General features: G+C 40.8%; 3 protein-coding genes across 3 annotated transcripts; all 3 read left to right on the top strand.

Annotated features, from left to right (window-relative positions):
• Nucleotides 1-4537: 4537 nt before the first annotated feature.
• LOC118070471 (uncharacterized) lies at nucleotides 4538-6130 on the top strand. Its single transcript, XM_035089073.1, has one exon. It carries the CDS (start codon nucleotides 4538-4540, stop codon nucleotides 6128-6130), a length of 1593 nt encoding a protein of 530 aa, XP_034944964.1.
• Nucleotides 6131-6379: 249 nt separating this feature from the next.
• LOC118070472 (uncharacterized) lies at nucleotides 6380-8222 on the top strand. The gene is made up of 3 exons (XM_035089074.1): nucleotides 6380-6476; nucleotides 6576-7969; nucleotides 8082-8222. The coding sequence occupies exons 1-3, from the start codon at nucleotides 6380-6382 to the stop codon at nucleotides 8220-8222; spliced, it is 1632 nt and encodes a 543-aa protein (XP_034944965.1).
• A 108-nt stretch (nucleotides 8223-8330) lies between these two features.
• On the top strand, nucleotides 8331-10523 carry LOC118070474 (uncharacterized). Its single transcript, XM_035089075.1, has one exon. It carries the CDS (start codon nucleotides 8331-8333, stop codon nucleotides 10521-10523), a length of 2193 nt encoding a protein of 730 aa, XP_034944966.1.
• The last annotated feature ends 3446 nt before the right edge of the window (nucleotides 10524-13969 follow it).

Raw genomic sequence — 13969 nt, forward strand, 5'->3', positions numbered from 1 at the left:
CTTATACTTTGATGACTATTGCAGTTAGAATAAATAAAAATGATGATACTCATTTAACATTAATTAATATAATACCTGAAAATAACTTCAACAAATATTCATCCATTATTATCATTTTTATTAGGTATAAATGTTAATCAAAAAGCTCAATTCCGAGTCGGCGTATCCAAGCATGTAGTATAAAAACAAATACACATAAACTCAATATCGAGATTATGCTGGCCATGTGGTTAGAGCGTCAGAGTTCTATTTTGCCGGGCAGGGTTCGATCCTAGTCATAATCACTTTTTTTTCTACTTTATTCGTTAGATTAGCATGTAATTATAATATTGACATGCCATAATTGATCCATTATAATGATTTGATTTTTTTTCCTCTTTACTCATTGAATTTATTGACACTAAGTCGGAAAATATTTGAACAGAGCCATAAACTTTTTTTTTGTATAAATACATTGATAATAGCCTGTGTTTAACAACTTATACATCTTTACATGTATTAACAATGTTATGTTATTAACAAGTTAATCATATTATTATTAACATTGAAAAGTAGTTTAAACAATCTGTGGCGAGTTTCGGCACTTTCCCGGCAAGTTCTACTCCCACTCTCTGTGCCCAAGCCTGCAGCTTATAATTTTTAAGCATATATAAGCGTACTGAAACCATAACAGCTCAGTGGTTACAGCATCGGTCTTTTATTTTGCTAGGCAGGGTTCGATTCCAGTCATGATAAAGTTTTTTTTTTTCTATTTTATTTGTTAGATTTGCATGTAATTATAATATTAACATGCCAAAAGTAATTGTTTACAACGATTTGATTTTTTTTTCTCAATTATTTATGTAATTTATCGACGCCGAGTCGGAAAACATATGAACAGGGTTATAAACACTTTTTTACTATAGCTATATGAACGTAGCTTTTTTTTAAGCAATTTAGAAATATTTAGAAGTAGTTGAAATAATCCACGGGGATTTCCGGCACTTCGCCGGCAAACTCTATCCCTACCCTTCGTACTTAAGCCTGCATTATACAATTTATAAACATAAACATAATGTCAGAGATGATGTGTTAGCTCTGTGAGTAGAACACCAAGCTTTCATTTTACCGATTAGGGTTCGATCCCAGTCATAGCCAAATTTTTTTTTTCCTTTTTTTTTCATTAAAATTTTATATAAATACAATAATTGGTTGTTTATATAAGTTCAAAATCAATTCCTATTGTCTTTTAAAGACAACACTTTCGAAAAAAGAGAATTCATAGTAACTCGTTCCTCACCCTCAGCTTATTTTCAGAAAAACAAGTTGTTCTCCGTCATTAATTGGAAGAATAATTTAATCAAATATATGAATTAATTTATAAGTATATAAAGTCACTTAAGCAAAAAAAAGAAAAAACAATTGCCTATGACTGGGATCGAACCCTGCCCAGCAAAATAAAAGATTGGTGCTCTAACCACTGAGCTATTATGGTTTAAGGCTGGGCTGAAGTCAGAAAGTTTCCCGGAGTTGACTTTACGCCCTCGCGTTGTGCGGCAAAAGGTCGAAGCTTAACATCAATTGAAATTGAGTAGGTAACAATGAAATGGTTCGAAAAATGATAATTTTCAGGGATGCACTACAAAAAGGGAGCCTTAGGGCACCAAGAAATTTACAAATTTCAGAATAATCTGTTTCGAGCAAAACAGAGCACGGAATATATCTATCTATCTCCGTCTTATTTTTCAGAGAAGACTGCGAGTTCGAACAGTTGACGAGCAAGCACATCCCCACCCTCTGTTACCAAGCCTGAAGCTTATGATATCTAAATGTAAACAAAGCAAATGAAAATATGCTGGCTCTGTGTCAGAAGATTCGACATTTATTTTACCGAATGGTGTTCGATTCCAATTGCGGCAAAATTTTTTTTTATTTAAATTGCATGTAATTGCAATTCTATCATGCCAAAAATGAGTTTTAAATTTCAATTTTTATGTAAAATTATTTTTCAATTAATCGATGACAAATGAGACAATATTTGAACAGGGCCATTAACTTTTTTTTGTACAAATACATTGATAATAGCCTTTTTTAACAACTTATTAACAATAAAAAATAGTTTAAACAATCCGCGGCGAGTTCCGACACTTCGCCGGCAAGCTTTACCCCCACACTCTGTGCCTAAGCCTGCAGCTTATAATTTTCAAGCATCTATAACAGGCATGGGCGATCTTTTTCGAGTCGAAGTCCCCTTTGTTCCAACTTTATTGCTTGCAATAAAATTCTATTCTTTTTTTAATAATTTTATGATTAGGATTACAGGATTAGGAAGGTCCGGGTAAGAAAGTTACATTATCTCTTGCCCGTAGGGCAAGCCCATCTCAGTTAACAATTTAAATATTAATTTACTTTCACAAGTAAAGAACGAATCGGTAGCTCAGAGGTTAAATTCTCTGGCTATGAGTTTTGTGGCGACAGGTTCAAATCTCGCCAGTTGCTTTTTTTTTTTCTTTAACTTAATTTATTAATTCCATTACAATATTTATTATATTTTTTTTATCATAATACTGAGTCCCATATTCGTGTCTTGATAAAGGATAAAAAATAAATATATTTCTGCTCTTTTTAATTTATTGTAGTAACAAATGTTACTACAATACATTAAAAAAAAAAATGCAACTAACGAGATTTGAACCTGTCTGTTAAAAGACAACGGACAATTATATTGGTAGCAATTGCAGTGGGCGATATAAAACTTTAAAATCACCCAATAAATGATATGACTTTGAATTTTAAAGTCATATGATTTATGTATCAATTACTGTACGTGTTTGGGTCTTACATAATTAGGATGACATCCCAAAGTACAGCTGCCGTAAATAGCTTCTTTCGATGCAAAACAATATTTGACCTTGCAATATTACTGTTATGAACAATACCCACAACAAATTATAATACAAATCCTGTATTGGCAAAAGAGTGGAGGGTCATATCTATAAATGAAGCATTTTTCTAAATTTCCAAGACAGTCTTGTTTCGACAATCATCTGAAACTTCGGTATTCTTGTGAATAATAAGTTTTCATTAATAACAAGAAATATGGAGTTTGATGAACCGGTTGCAAAAAAATCAAAAAAACGTTTTTATAATTCTCAGTGGGAGAACCAATATGGTTTAGTCCAGTTTGACCGCAATACCGCGTTTTGTGTGTGTTCTGACTTGGAGGGGCCCAAGTCAGTTAGTCAGAAATATTCAAAAATTGTTAATGCCGGACTTGTCCACCGGCGCGTCAGTCAACTCACTGGACCAATCATCGGGAAGTATTTCCCTCATGGCCCAGAAGGCAACTCTACGGCCCTAGTGACGCCAACAAGCACGCGGTCGAGCACTTGTGGCGTCAGTTAGCTCCAGGCAATTCACGCGGTCAGCTCTGTACAAGTTTTCGCAGTCAAATCGTAGTTTTTTGCAGTCAGCTCACTCGTTGTACAATAAAGTACGGTCAAATAGACTCAGACAGCTCTCACGAAGAAACGTGACCACATCAAATTGTTCTCATCAGTGCAAGTGGTCCAGTATATTCAGTTTGTAGTGTCTTTGGGCGCGAAGCTGAACTGGCGTCGACGCCACAGTGCCTCACGGACATTCACCTATACATCGCTCCCCCGAATAACTCTGGTGTATACTGTGAATGTTGCTATTCACTGTTTTTTGAGACTCTGTTATTTGGTGACAAAATAACCATCAGACAACTCAGAAGTGTATGAACAATCAATGTACAGTCAATTCACCTACACTCAGTGATTAAGAATTTCTATTGTTTAAGTTAAGTGTTATTGTTGAATAAAAACTATAAAACTCAAGCAGTCTGTGTTAATAAACTATATTTTTTGGAACCTTCTAGCATCCAACCTTTTGTTCTTATTCTGCTTGTAATTATTACAGTCCACTAGGTTTCAGTTTGCTCATTCGGCCGACTCGAAGTCAGAACATTTGGTCCTTCGAGCCGGATAAGAACGGCTTGGATGCATATCGAATAACTCTAGAAGGTTCTAGGGCTTCATAATTTTGTGAATATTTTGTGAAATGCTCTGTATAAAGTGCTTGGAATTTAGTAGATTCAAATAACTTTCAGTGTCAGTGGGTAAACAACCTTACAGACAAAAGGTGTTTACGCATTCCAGTGCCCAGTGACACTCATCTGTATTATTGTGAGACAGTGGTGCTCATCTCACAACTTAAACAATTTTTTGAGACGCTTGGCGCGCAGTGTGGTTGTGTGAGAGCCAAGATACCCTCGACGCAGTCAACTCACGTGTATATAAACATAGTTATTAATTAGTGTAGTGTCCTTAGAGTAAGTTTAGTCACCTAAAATTATTATTCAGAGCTCGTAGACTCAGTTAAGTAATTTGTGTGATTCTTTTGGTGTTGAGACTTTCTTGAAAGCCCACCATTGGTATCAAGGTGACAACAGACAACTCTAGCAACATTTTTTTTGTGAACTTTCTTAGTGATAAGTGTAGCGTTAGTGACATTAGACAACTCACTCAACTGAACAATGGCAGACAAACGGTTAATTTCGCCGGCAAAATCGGACTACGTTGATGTAGCCGAAGACAATGAGTCAGTTGAAGGTATTAGTGAGATATTAGAGCAAGTGAGTGTAAGCCAAGCACCATCACCAGTTCCAGTCGACTCTCAGGCAGAAGGTACCAGTGGAACAACACTTAAGGTTCCCGAAAAGGCAACAACATCACGTGACAGGTCCAAGTCACCACCTGCACTGGCAAACACCACGTTATTTAAATTGACGTCTCAAATGTCCAGGTATGAGCAGCTTCAATTTATGCACCAAGACGTGGCTGATCTTGTGCGACAGCCTGCTCTCGTCACAATGCCCATAATCGAGGCGAAACTGTCACAACTCAACGACCTCTGGACATACTTCGTGGTGGAGCATGAGGCATTAGGAGTAGGGTGTCGGTTGACACTCTTTAAACATCAGTATATGACCGACAGAGTGTATGAAAGTGCGTTACGGCTGCATTATCATATAGAGTCAACTCTCCATCGTGTAAAATCAGAGCTACACGAGAAAGACATCCAGAAGGCCATCGATGAGTACAAAGCCTCTACAAAGCAGTCAACTCCAATCATCTACCGACAGGCAACTCTCCCAGAGATCCCTCTCCCAACATTCGCAGGCGACTCATCAACGTGGACGCAGTTTCGGGACATGTTTACGTCCCTCGTCCACGATCGGGAAGATCTCAGACCAGTAGCCAAACTACACTACCTGAAGGCCAACGTATCAGGTCCCCCACTTCAACTGATCCGTCATGCTGTGATGAATGATGATGGGTATGAGCCAGCATGGAATCAGCTCAAGGCCAGGTACGATGACCCAGAACAACTCATCTTTGCCCACATCAAGGACCTGTTCAGTGTGACCACACCATCGTCTAAGTCAGCTGAACAACTCGACAACCTGGTAGGCGTGGTACGCCAAAACTTAGATGCCTTAAAGGCACTCAATGTCCCAGTCGACTCAGCAAACTACTTCTTGGTATACCTGGTGGCCAGTAAGCTTGAGCAGCCGCTACGTGAGTCATGGGAACTCGAGCGAAGTAGGTCTCGCTCACCGACAACTCTAGACAGTCTACTCAACTTCATCTCTACTCGGGCACGTGCGATGGAGTCAGCTCAAGATGCAGCCCGTCAAGCAAAACGGTGGCCTACTCCAGTGATCACCAGAAGGTCCAGATCACAACAACAGTCTACTCAACAGCAGACGACTCACCCACAGACAACTCGAGCCTCCAGGCATGCGGCGCAAAAACGACAAGCAGATTACCCGTGTGATCAATGCAGCAGTTTGGATCACTACTTGGTTGACTGCAAAGCGTTCGCAGGACTGTCACAACACGAAAGGTACAAGCTGGTCCTCGCAGCACGGCTGTGCTTCAATTGCTTCGGCCATCACTCCATCCAGGTGTGCCAGTCAGAGAAACGATGCAGCACGTGCAATTTAAAGCACCACTCAATGATCCATACGCCCAGGACAGAATCTCTAAGAAAAAGAGGATATGGACCAGGCCAAGAACCGCAGCCTACTCACAGCAGCCAACAGCCATCAACCTCCCAGCAGTGAGGTGATGACGTGCCATTTCCACAGCCGACTCCAGATCACACCCATTCATCTAAGCAGACTTCTCACCAGGTAACTCATCATCATAGTCAACTCTCTGCAGTCAACTCTAATTATGTTTCAGTCAATTCTCCAAGTGGTGGTGTGATCACTCAACATGCAGACAACTCAACGATTAATGGTGATGAATCATGTCAATCTACATGTGCTGACAGGAGTAAAGAATGCTTCTCTGATGACTCGACGGAAAGGATGACCTTAGCACATGAGGTTTCGGCCTCAGGAGGGTTGAGGGTCCTGGAAGAAGAGTCAGAAGGTCTCGTTCGATCTCCTACAGCTGAAGAAAAGAGTTAAACTCACACTAGTCAAATCTCAGACGACTCACATGATTCAACAATCACCAAGAACACTACAGACAACTCAGATATCCATGGAAGACTCTCTTCAGCACTCAGGGCAGCAGAAGATCCATGCACTAACGAGTCTCCAGTTCAATCAGACAGCTCAGCAGTCTTACTCGCCACAGCCAATGCAGTATTACTTTCAGACTACTCTCAGCTTCCAGTAAGACTCCTGATAGACTCAGGGTCTGAGCTGACGTTCATCTCATCAAGTGTGGTAAAGACTTGTCATCTCCAACGTCGTCCATCAGTAATATCAGTGCTGGGAATTGGTAACGAACCAGCTGTACAAACCAGAGGAGTGACAACAGTGACACTTAGATCAACTCACACACAGGAGCAAGTTACAATTAATGCTCATATCCTCAAATGTGTCACTGGTACTTTACCAACCAGACAACTCAAGGAACTCAACTGGTCAGCTCTCAACTCTCTGCAACTTGCTGATCCGGACTACTCAACTCCAAGACACATTGACATCTTAATAGGAGCAGACTGTTATGGTCTGATTGTGAAAGCGGGCATCAAACAATGTCCGCAGTCATCTCTAATAGCCCAAGAGTCCATCTTTGGATGGATGCTCATTGGAAGTCCACACCCGACAAGATGCTCAAGTCAGAGAACTCATCACGCAGCAAGGGTCAACTCATACCAGCAAGTATCTGATCTCTTGACAAAATTCTGGGTTCAAGAAGAAGTTCCAGATACTTCAGCCAGCCAACTCAGCCCAGATGATCAATCTTGTGAAGATCATTATGTTACGACTCATTCAAGAGATCACGATGGGAGATATATTGTGAGAATACCACTCAAAGCATCACCATCTCTGCTAGGCAACTCATCAGCGAGAGCTCATCAGTGTTTACTACACATGATCAGACGACTCACAAAAAATGACTCATATGCACAACTCTATCACAACTTTATGCAAGAATACGAGTCACTGAACCACATGACACGAGCCAAGGCAAGTCCAGTCAACTCTCCAGTGTATTATTTGCCTCATCATGGTGTCTTAAGAGAAGACAGTGTTACTACAAAGCTTAGGGTAGTATTTAATGGCTCTAGTCCATCTTCTAGTGGTCTATCAGTGAACGATATTCAACATACTGGTGCCAAAGTCCAGAAAGACATTGCAGACGTACTCATTTGGATCAGGCAGCATAAATTTGTGTTCACATCAGACATCACCAAGATGTACAGACAAATCAAAGTCCACCAAGATGATTGGGATCTCCAGAGAATCCTGTGGGTGGACGAGCACTCCAAGATCATCCCATATCAACTCACAACAGTCACGTATGGTACCAGATCAGCTCCATTTCTGGCTGTTCGCACAATGATCCAGCTAGTGAAGGATGAGGGTCATAAGTTCCCTCTAGCTGTTGATCCACTACTAAAAGGAAGATATGTGGACGATATTTTTGGAGGTGCTGACACCGTGAGTCAACTGATAGACATCTCAACCCAAGTCAGACAACTCTGCATGGCAGGTGGCTTCCCGTTAGCGAAATGGCACAGCAACTCACTTCAATTCCTTCAATCACTTACAGACAACTCATCAGAAGAGCAGATCCACTCATTTGAGAGCAGCAAAACGAAATTACTTGGGCTCTCGTGGATTCCAGCGAACGACTCATTTAAGTTCAACTCAAAACCTCCTCGTGAGAAGTCCAAGCTCACAAAGAGAATAATTTTATCAGAAACAGCACAACTCTACGATCCACTTGGATTTCTAGCACCCTTCATTGTCAGAGCAAAGATGTTGCTACAAGAAATCTGGCTAGATAAACTTTCCTGGGATGACCAAGCCCCAGATCACATCATCACCAAGTGGAACAGCTTCAGATCAGAACTCTCACATGTTTCAGACCTCTCAATTCCACGATGGTTACGGATTACTCAGAAATCGACCGTGGAACTTCATGGTTTTTCAGACGCCTCACAAAGCAGCTATGGCAGCTGTTGTTTACATACGGACTACTCATCCAGATCATGGAACCTGTTCAACTATAGTCTGCTCAAAGTCTAAAGTTGCTCCACTTAAGAAGATGTCTATTCCTAGACTAGAACTCACCGCAGCATTGCTGCTTGCCAGACTAATCACTTATGTAAGGACCAACTTAGACATTCAGCCAACTCAACTCGTATGTTGGACAGACTCCTCAGTGACTTTGACCTGGATTCAGTCTCACTCATCCCGTTGGAAGGAGTTTGTAAGAAACAGAGTGTCAGCAATTCAAGATCTCACTCCAATCAGCGTTTGGAGGTTTGTACCTGGCAAACAAAATCCAGCGGATTGTGCTTCTCGAGGTATCAGCATATCCCAGCTTCGGAAGCACCCCCTGTGGTGGACAGGACCACAGTGGTTAACAGCAGACGAATCATTATGGCCAACTCAATCATCAGTGTACGATTCAAAAGCTCAGCAGGAAGAGCGGCCCGGGCTCACTTTTGTTACTCAGACAATTCAACATGATTATCATTGGGATATGATATACAGACATTCTCGGCTGATCAAATTGCTCAGAGTGACTGCAATTTGCTTCAGATTCAGCCAACTCCTCAGACGAGTACCGCAGTCATCTCTCACCTTCCCTCTCACGCCACAAGAATTAGAGAGAGCAAGGATTTTTTGGATAAAGGCAACTCAAGAATCGTACTTCTCACAAGAAATCAAGCAGATCAACTCAAATTCACTGCCCGTCTCACACCCCCTCGCACGATTGACAGCATTTTTTGACAATCAAGGAGTCCTACGTGTTGGAGGGAGGTTAGCAAATGCTAGCTTGGACCAAGAAGCAAAGCATCCTGCAATCCTACCACAGAAAACTCATCTTTCCAGACTAATCATTGCAGATGCTCATGAAAGAACATTGCACGGTGGGACGCAGGCAACTCTGAACCTCATACGATCATCGTACTGGATCATTGGCGGACGACTCCCAGTACGATCCTATATTTATCATTGTATGAAATGTGCTCGTTTACGTGGCGAACGAGCGAAGCAGTTAATGGGTCAATTGCCGTTATCAAGAATCACTCCAGCCCGACCATTTGCCGTCTGTGGTGTGGATTACGCTGGTCCCATCACGCTAAAGACTTGGAAAGGCAGAGGCGCCAAAACATCTAAGGGTTGGATGTGCATTTTTGTGTGCTTCGTTACTTCTGCGCTTCATGTAGAAATTGTAACAGATTATTCAGCAGACTCATTTATTGCAGCGTTCAGAAGGTTCACTGGACGTCGAGGTGTCTGCAGAACTCTCCACAGTGATTGTGGCACCACGTTTCAAGGCGCAGACACGCTCATCAGACAACTCTTCAAGCAGGGGACTCAACAGTTCAGTCAACTCGCAGCTGTATTTGCAAAGGATGGAACTGATTGGAAGTTTAATCCACCAGCTGCACCACACATGGGAGGAAAATGGGAAGCTGCAGTCAAATCAGTAAAGTTCCATCTTAACAGAACGATAGGCGACTCACTCTTTACATATGAAGAGCTTTCCACACTGCTTGTCCAGATAGAAGCAGTCCTTAACTCCAGACCACTCGAGCCTCTCTCAGCCGACTCTACAGACATCTCAGCGTTGACTCCAGCACACTTCTTGGTTGGTGAACCTCTAGTAACATTACCAGAGCCTTCACTGGAAGATGTGCCAATGCCACGCTTGTCCAGGTGGCAATTTATTCAGCAGCGACTCCAATCGTTTTGGTCAACGTGGTCAAAACAATACCTTCAGCAGCAACTCGCCATTTCCAAGTGGAAACACCCCGCTCACAACATCACAGTCGGCTCACTTGTACTACTCACTGACGAGAGGTTCCCACCAACGAAGTGGCCTCTCGCCAGAGTGATTGAGGTGTTCCCAGGATCAGACGGACTCATCAGAACAGTCAAACTCAGGACAGCAACAGCAGAACTCGTCAGACCACTCACAAAACTAGTCATCTTACCATACACTCCACCAGAAGAAGATCAGCAAAGGCGTTGCTGATGGTGGGACAATGTTCTGACTTGGAGGGGCCCAAGTCAGTTAGTCAGAAATATTCAAAAATTGTTAATGCCGGACTTGTCCACCGGCGCGTCAGTCAACTCACTGGACCAATCATCGGGAAGTATTTCCCTCATGGCCCAGAAGGCAACTCTACGGCCCTAGTGACGCCAACAAGCACGCGGTCGAGCACTTGTGGCGTCAGTTAGCTCCAGGCAATTCACGCGGTCAGCTCTGTACAAGTTTTCGCAGTCAAATCGTAGTTTTTTGCAGTCAGCTCACTCGTTGTACAATAAAGTACGGTCAAATAGACTCAGACAGCTCTCACGAAGAAACGTGACCACATCAAATTGTTCTCATCAGTGCAAGTGGTCCAGTATATTCAGTTTGTAGTGTCTTTGGGCGCGAAGCTGAACTGGCGTCGACGCCACAGTGCCTCACGGACATTCACCTATACATCGCTCCCCCGAATAACTCTGGTGTATACTGTGAATGTTGCTATTCACTGTTTTTTGAGACTCTGTTATTTGGTGACAAAATAACCATCAGACAACTCAGAAGTGTATGAACAATCAATGTACAGTCAATTCACCTACACTCAGTGATTAAGAATTTCTATTGTTTAAGTTAAGTGTTATTGTTGAATAAAAACTATAAAACTCAAGCAGTCTGTGTTAATAAACTATATTTTTTGGAACCTTCTAGCATCCAACCTTTTGTTCTTATTCTGCTTGTAATTATTACAGTCCACTAGGTTTCAGTTTGCTCATTCGGCCGACTCGAAGTCAGAACAGTGTGTTATGTGAACCACCAAAGCCTTTCATTCACTTCTTAAAAACGAACCACGAAAATCATTACCTTAATTTTCACCGTGAATTCAGCACAAAAGAGGAAAGTGATCGAATTTCACACATCACAATGAGAAAATCGTTGTAAAAAAATTCAACCGGGAATTGTTTAACACTTGTCCCAAATTACAAAAAGAAGTAGAAGAGGCAATATCCAACGTTCCATTATCCTGGAGAATAATCACCAATCGAATTCAATTAATGAGTGAGAATATATACTCAAATCGATGATGATCTACAACGGTGTGACTGTTTCTCCCTTCAACTCGACGAATCCACGGACGTCAGCGACATTGCACAAGTTCTAGTTTTTATCAGGATGATTTTCCCCGATTTATCATTAAAAGAAGAATGCTTTGGACTATTTTCATTGCATGATAAAACCACTGCTGATGAACTATTTAAGCATTTTGAAATTCTGCTAGAGTCACGCAATGTCCCTCTGGAAAAGTTGGTTTCCATAACATCTGATGGAGCTGCAACGATGACCGGAAATCAAAATGGTTTTCTAGCTAAGTGTAGAAATAATAAGAAGTTTCCTTTTTTCAACGTTTATTATTGCATCATTCATCAACAAGTATTGTGTGCTAAAGCTCTTAGAATAAACGATGTGATAGATGAAGTGGTAACAATAATTAATTTTATTCGGGGACGGGCGTTAAATCACAGACAATTCAAGCAGCTCATAAAAGATATGGACGAAAATAGTGATGAATCTGATGTTATTTACTACACTGAAGTGCGATGGTTGAGTAAAGCAAACATGCTTCAACGATTTGCAAACTTACTTCCGGTAATACGCGATTTTTTATTAATAAAAGAAAAAGAGGAGTGGGTCAATAAATTGCATGATTTTAAATGGCTGTCATTATTGATGTACGCAGTCGATTTAACTTTAATACTTAATTCGATTAATAAAAAACTGCAAGGGAAGTGTAAGGTTGTGTGGGACCAAATTCAAGTGATTAGAGATTTCGAATTAACATTGGTGAACATTATAAAACATTGTGAAGTGAATACTATCGATGAAAGATTGCAGCGATTGAAGAAATTGTTCGGTGAGAGCTCAGAAGAACGATTCAATGGTGAGTCGTTAATAAAAGTAACAATGCCTATTTTAGATGAAGTCAAAAAACGCTTCAAAGATTTTAGAGATCTTGAAATTATTGGTGAAATAGCCGTTAATCCGTTTGCTATAAAATTCGAACGATATGGAGAACTCATCGAAACAATCAAACGACTGTTTTCAAATGCTGATTGGATTGACTTCAGTGAATTAGTAAATGAATTTGAATCATTACCACGAGACAATAAAATAAATGCTGTAATTGCGAGTGGTGGTAACATGTGGAATGTGATAGCTGCAAATAAACAATATCCAAATTTTTTGAAAATTTACAAAAAAATTTTATCAGTGTTTGGATCAACATATTTAAGTGAGAGTGACTTTTCGTTCATGAAGAAAATAAAAACGAGTGAAAGATCGCGATTAACTGACCACTCCTAGAAATTTCAGATACAATTACTCTAAATGCACTTGCTGAAATAGCTGATCGCGTTATGTTACGTATGAAAGAGCCAACCATCATGGCAACATCTCATGTTCGCAAACCAAGTGACTCATTAGAATTAACTTCAATAAAAGAAACAGTGAATGAACTAAAACGAGCTCTTACATCAGTTCTCCAAGAGCTTGAAGATATGCGAGCTGAACGTAGATCCCGGAGCCGTCATAGGTCGTTCTCTAAGGCCTCAACAACGCGATCGTCATCACCTCATTCCAATGGTATTTGTTGGTATCACTTGAAGCATGGGGTGAAAGCTGTGAAATGTGAAGACAATTGTAAATTCTCATCATTACTAAAACAGGGAAACGATCAACGCTGCCAACCATAGGGGCAGTGGATGGTAGCGATAATAACAATAACACCATATCTTCTGCAGAGCCCCGACTTCATATTTTTGACAAATCAACAAAATTAACATTTTTAATAGATTCAGGAGCCGTAGTCTCTATAATTCCTGCTGAATATTTTCGTGGAGGAAGATCACAAGCACATTTTACATTGTACGCAGCAAACTCGTCACAGATTAGCACTTACGGGACAAAAACATTGGAACCGAATTTCAATCTTCGCAGACCTTTTCCATGGGCATTCATAATAGCAGATGTGGACACACCAATAGTAGGTGCTGATTTCCTAGCTCATTATGACCTTCTCATTGATCTTAAAAACAAGCAATTAATAGATTCAACAACTTCATTATCAACGAAAGGTGAACTTCGTCAAACACAATTTCTTGGAATTTCAACAGTCAGCTCAGATATAAATTGTTCTGATCTGTTAAAAGAGTTTATCAGTATCACTAAGCCTTCAGAAAATGCAATAACACCTAGCAAAATGGAATTTGCACATCGAATTCCTACCACTGGACCTCCAGTTTCAGAAAGATATAGAAAAATATCAGGGGACAAAGCCGTAGCTGCTAAAACTGATCTCCAAGACTTATTAAGAAGAGGTAAACTTAGACCATTCAGTAGTTCTTGGGCCAGCGCAATACATGTCGTCCAGAAGAGCGAAAAGGGGTGTTGGCGCACGT

This window comes from Chelonus insularis, unplaced genomic scaffold (genome assembly GCF_013357705.1).
Source record: "Chelonus insularis isolate UGA/USDA-ARS -01 unplaced genomic scaffold, ASM1335770v1 contig_60_pilon, whole genome shotgun sequence".
NCBI classification, from domain to species: domain Eukaryota; kingdom Metazoa; phylum Arthropoda; class Insecta; order Hymenoptera; family Braconidae; genus Chelonus; species Chelonus insularis.

Excerpts from the sequence above, each read along its gene's own strand:
- LOC118070471 (XM_035089073.1), top strand. The coding sequence starts at position 4,538 with ATGGCAGACAAACGGTTAATTTCGCCGGCAAAATCGGACTACGTTGAT.
- LOC118070472 (XM_035089074.1), top strand. The coding sequence starts at position 6,380 with ATGACCTTAGCACATGAGGTTTCGGCCTCAGGAGGGTTGAGGGTCCTG. Across the intron at positions 6,477-6,575 it reads TCCTACAGCTGAAGAAAAGA|CACTCAGGGCAGCAGAAGAT; the intron begins GTTAAACTCACA and ends GACTCTCTTCAG. Across the intron at positions 7,970-8,081 it reads TTTTTGGAGGTGCTGACACC|ACAACTCATCAGAAGAGCAG; the intron begins GTGAGTCAACTG and ends AATCACTTACAG.
- LOC118070474 (XM_035089075.1), top strand. The coding sequence starts at position 8,331 with ATGACCAAGCCCCAGATCACATCATCACCAAGTGGAACAGCTTCAGAT.